Source organism: Tupaia chinensis, unplaced genomic scaffold (assembly GCF_000334495.1).
Source record: "Tupaia chinensis unplaced genomic scaffold, TupChi_1.0 Scaffold147500_1, whole genome shotgun sequence".
NCBI lineage: Eukaryota > Metazoa > Chordata > Mammalia > Scandentia > Tupaiidae > Tupaia > Tupaia belangeri.
This window is the reverse complement of record NW_006207351.1, coordinates 1,417,336-1,419,626: the sequence shown is the minus strand read 5'-3', so window position 1 is coordinate 1,419,626 and position 2,291 is coordinate 1,417,336. Positions and strand designations below refer to the sequence as shown.

Genomic DNA, 2,291 nt, shown 5'->3' with positions numbered 1-2,291 from the left:
CGGCCTGGGCACTGTGCCTCAGAGGCAGGAAGCCTAGCCCCGCTGTGTCGAGTCTCGTCTAGTGCTGGTGTACTCTCCTGTGGCGTGTCTGCAGGGGCGGCCAGGGGCACTGGGAGGTCCTCTTGCCAGACTCGGGGTTTCCTAAGGCTGTGCCCTTCTCCCACCCAGCTCCCCTGGCCTACCTGCCTCACTGCCATTCCTGCGTGGAAAGCCTGCTGCCCCAAGGGGCACGGGCCGCGGACTGTCCTGGGACAGCCAAGGACGTCTGACCCCGTCCTCCTCTCTCTTGTGGAGCTTTGGTGAGGCGTTGCTGGGACACAAGAGTGTGCCCCAGGCGGGCCCAGTGCCAGGCAGGGGCATGGATGGTGAGGTGCACTGGGTGGTGGGGGCTGGGCTGGGGGCCGGCGGGCTTGGGGTGAGGCCGCCCGGCCGCGGTGGCAGCGCAGGCAGCTGCAAGGGCCGGAGCAGGCGTCTGGGGCTGGGCCGGGTGGCGCTGGAGAGGTGCAGGCCGAGGCTGTCTCCGGCCGAGTGCCCGGGTGGCAGCACATCGGAGGTCCCCCGACCCCAAGGATGTTCCTGTGGGGTGTGCCACCCGGCAGAGCAGGGCTGGCGTGTCTCGGTGTGCAGCTCACCCAGGCGGGTACCGTTCCTGTCCCCACTCACAGACACAGAAACGGCGCAGAGCAGTGAGGGGTGCCCGAACCCCACTAGTCGGATCTGATCCCGGGGCTGACTCGCAGCCCGCCCCGTTGACACAGCCGGGACCCACAGCTGGCCGAGCCGGACGGAGGCCTGCGTCCTGGGCCTGGGGCTGGGGCAGAGGGTGGGCTGCGGGGCTCTGGGTGCCAGGCCGTGAGGCGGGGCGTGCCGCCCCAGGTCAGGCACACCCAAGTTGAAGTCCCGGCCCTGCCCACGCTCGCCCTCTCTTAGCGCCTCAGTTCTCCATCTGGAGTGGGCGCCAGCTGGACTCGTGCCCCAGGAGTCCTCCGAGTGGGGCCGCGGCCAGCAGGTGTGCGGACCGGAGGGAGGGCAGCTTCTCGCAGACCTTCCGGGACAAAGCACCTGGCTCCTCGTGTACCAGACCTGCCCTGGGGCCAGCACTGGGGCTGAACTGGGGGCCCGAGGGGGCGGGTCCTGGGGGAGCCCAGACTGGCGGGGCACGGGGGGGCCCCGGGCTGGGGGGGCACTGGCGGGGCGCGGGCTGGCGGGGCCTGGGCTGGCGGAGCCTGGGAGGCAGCCCTGCAGGTGTGTGGTGCCTGCTCCTTGGTAACCCTGTCTCACTTTTGGCCCTCAGGAGTTCCCTGGACACCGGAAGCAGCCTCTCCACTGACCGCTACAGGTACTGTCTTGCCTCTGCTCTGCCCGTCTCAGGGACCCCACCGGCCCATGCTGCCCGCCTGCACCCAGTGGGCCCCAAGAGGCCCTGAGGGGAACTTACCCCACCCTCTGTGCTGTGGGTGCCCCGAGAATAACTGCAGCTTGGATGGCCCCCAGGCCATGGCTTAGCACAGACCCCGTGGGTCAGGCTCCAGCTCAGAGTGCCTCGGAGAGCCAAGACGAGCCCTGAGAGCCGTGGCACCGTGGGCACGTGGCCGAGTATGCCAGCAGCCGGTGCCTTTGGCTGGGCATGTGCACTGGGTGGGTGCTCCACCAGAAGTCTCCTGAAGGAGAGTTCTCGTCCTCACAGGACAGGCTGTGTCCTAGGGAGACCTGGGCTAGTGGTGGCCTTGGCCCGGGCGTGGGCTGTCGGGGAGGGCGACCAGTGCCTGGCTGCTGGTCCCCGGCGGGGCAGGCCTAGAGGGCCGGGTCCGGAGCAGCGGGAGAAGGGGGCCGGGCTGCGGCGCTGTCCTGGGGGCCTGGGAGTGGACCAGGGCCTGCACCCACGGCAGGAGTGAGCCGCTGCTGGGGAAGGGCACGGTCCATGAGTCCCAGGCAGGGGAGAGCACAGCTCTGCAGAGCCAAGGGGCCTGGCCTCTGTGAGCAGGGGCTCTGCACAGGCCCAGAGGGGACACGTGAGCGGAGAGCCCCACCCCTGAGACGCCCAGGCCTGGGCCCCACCATCAGGGTGGCCGGAAACACTGCAGGAATGAGCCGCAATAGGGACCAGCTCTGACCCCCTGCGGCCGCGAGACCATGTGGGCCCCGCCCAAGCGTGCACCCAGGCCAGAGGGCCAGCTGTACACACGCGTGTGCAGACTCTCCAGCCACCCATGTACGGTGGAGGTGGTGCTTCCCGGGTTCGCAGTGCTGCCAGCCCTCAGGGCTGCCGGAGGACAGGGCTATTACCGCCT

The 2,291-nt window shown here is 69.8% G+C and overlaps 1 protein-coding gene across 1 annotated transcript in view; it reads left to right on the top strand.

Moving 5' to 3' along the window:
* Positions 1 to 2,291, top strand: part of IQSEC1 (IQ motif and Sec7 domain ArfGEF 1) — a gene marked incomplete in the record, with an annotated part of 128,032 nt that overhangs the window by 12,261 nt on the left and 113,480 nt on the right. The window contains 1 exon segment of the mRNA XM_027768782.1: positions 1,295 to 1,339. Coding sequence (XP_027624583.1) covers positions 1,295 to 1,339 — 45 coding nt within the window.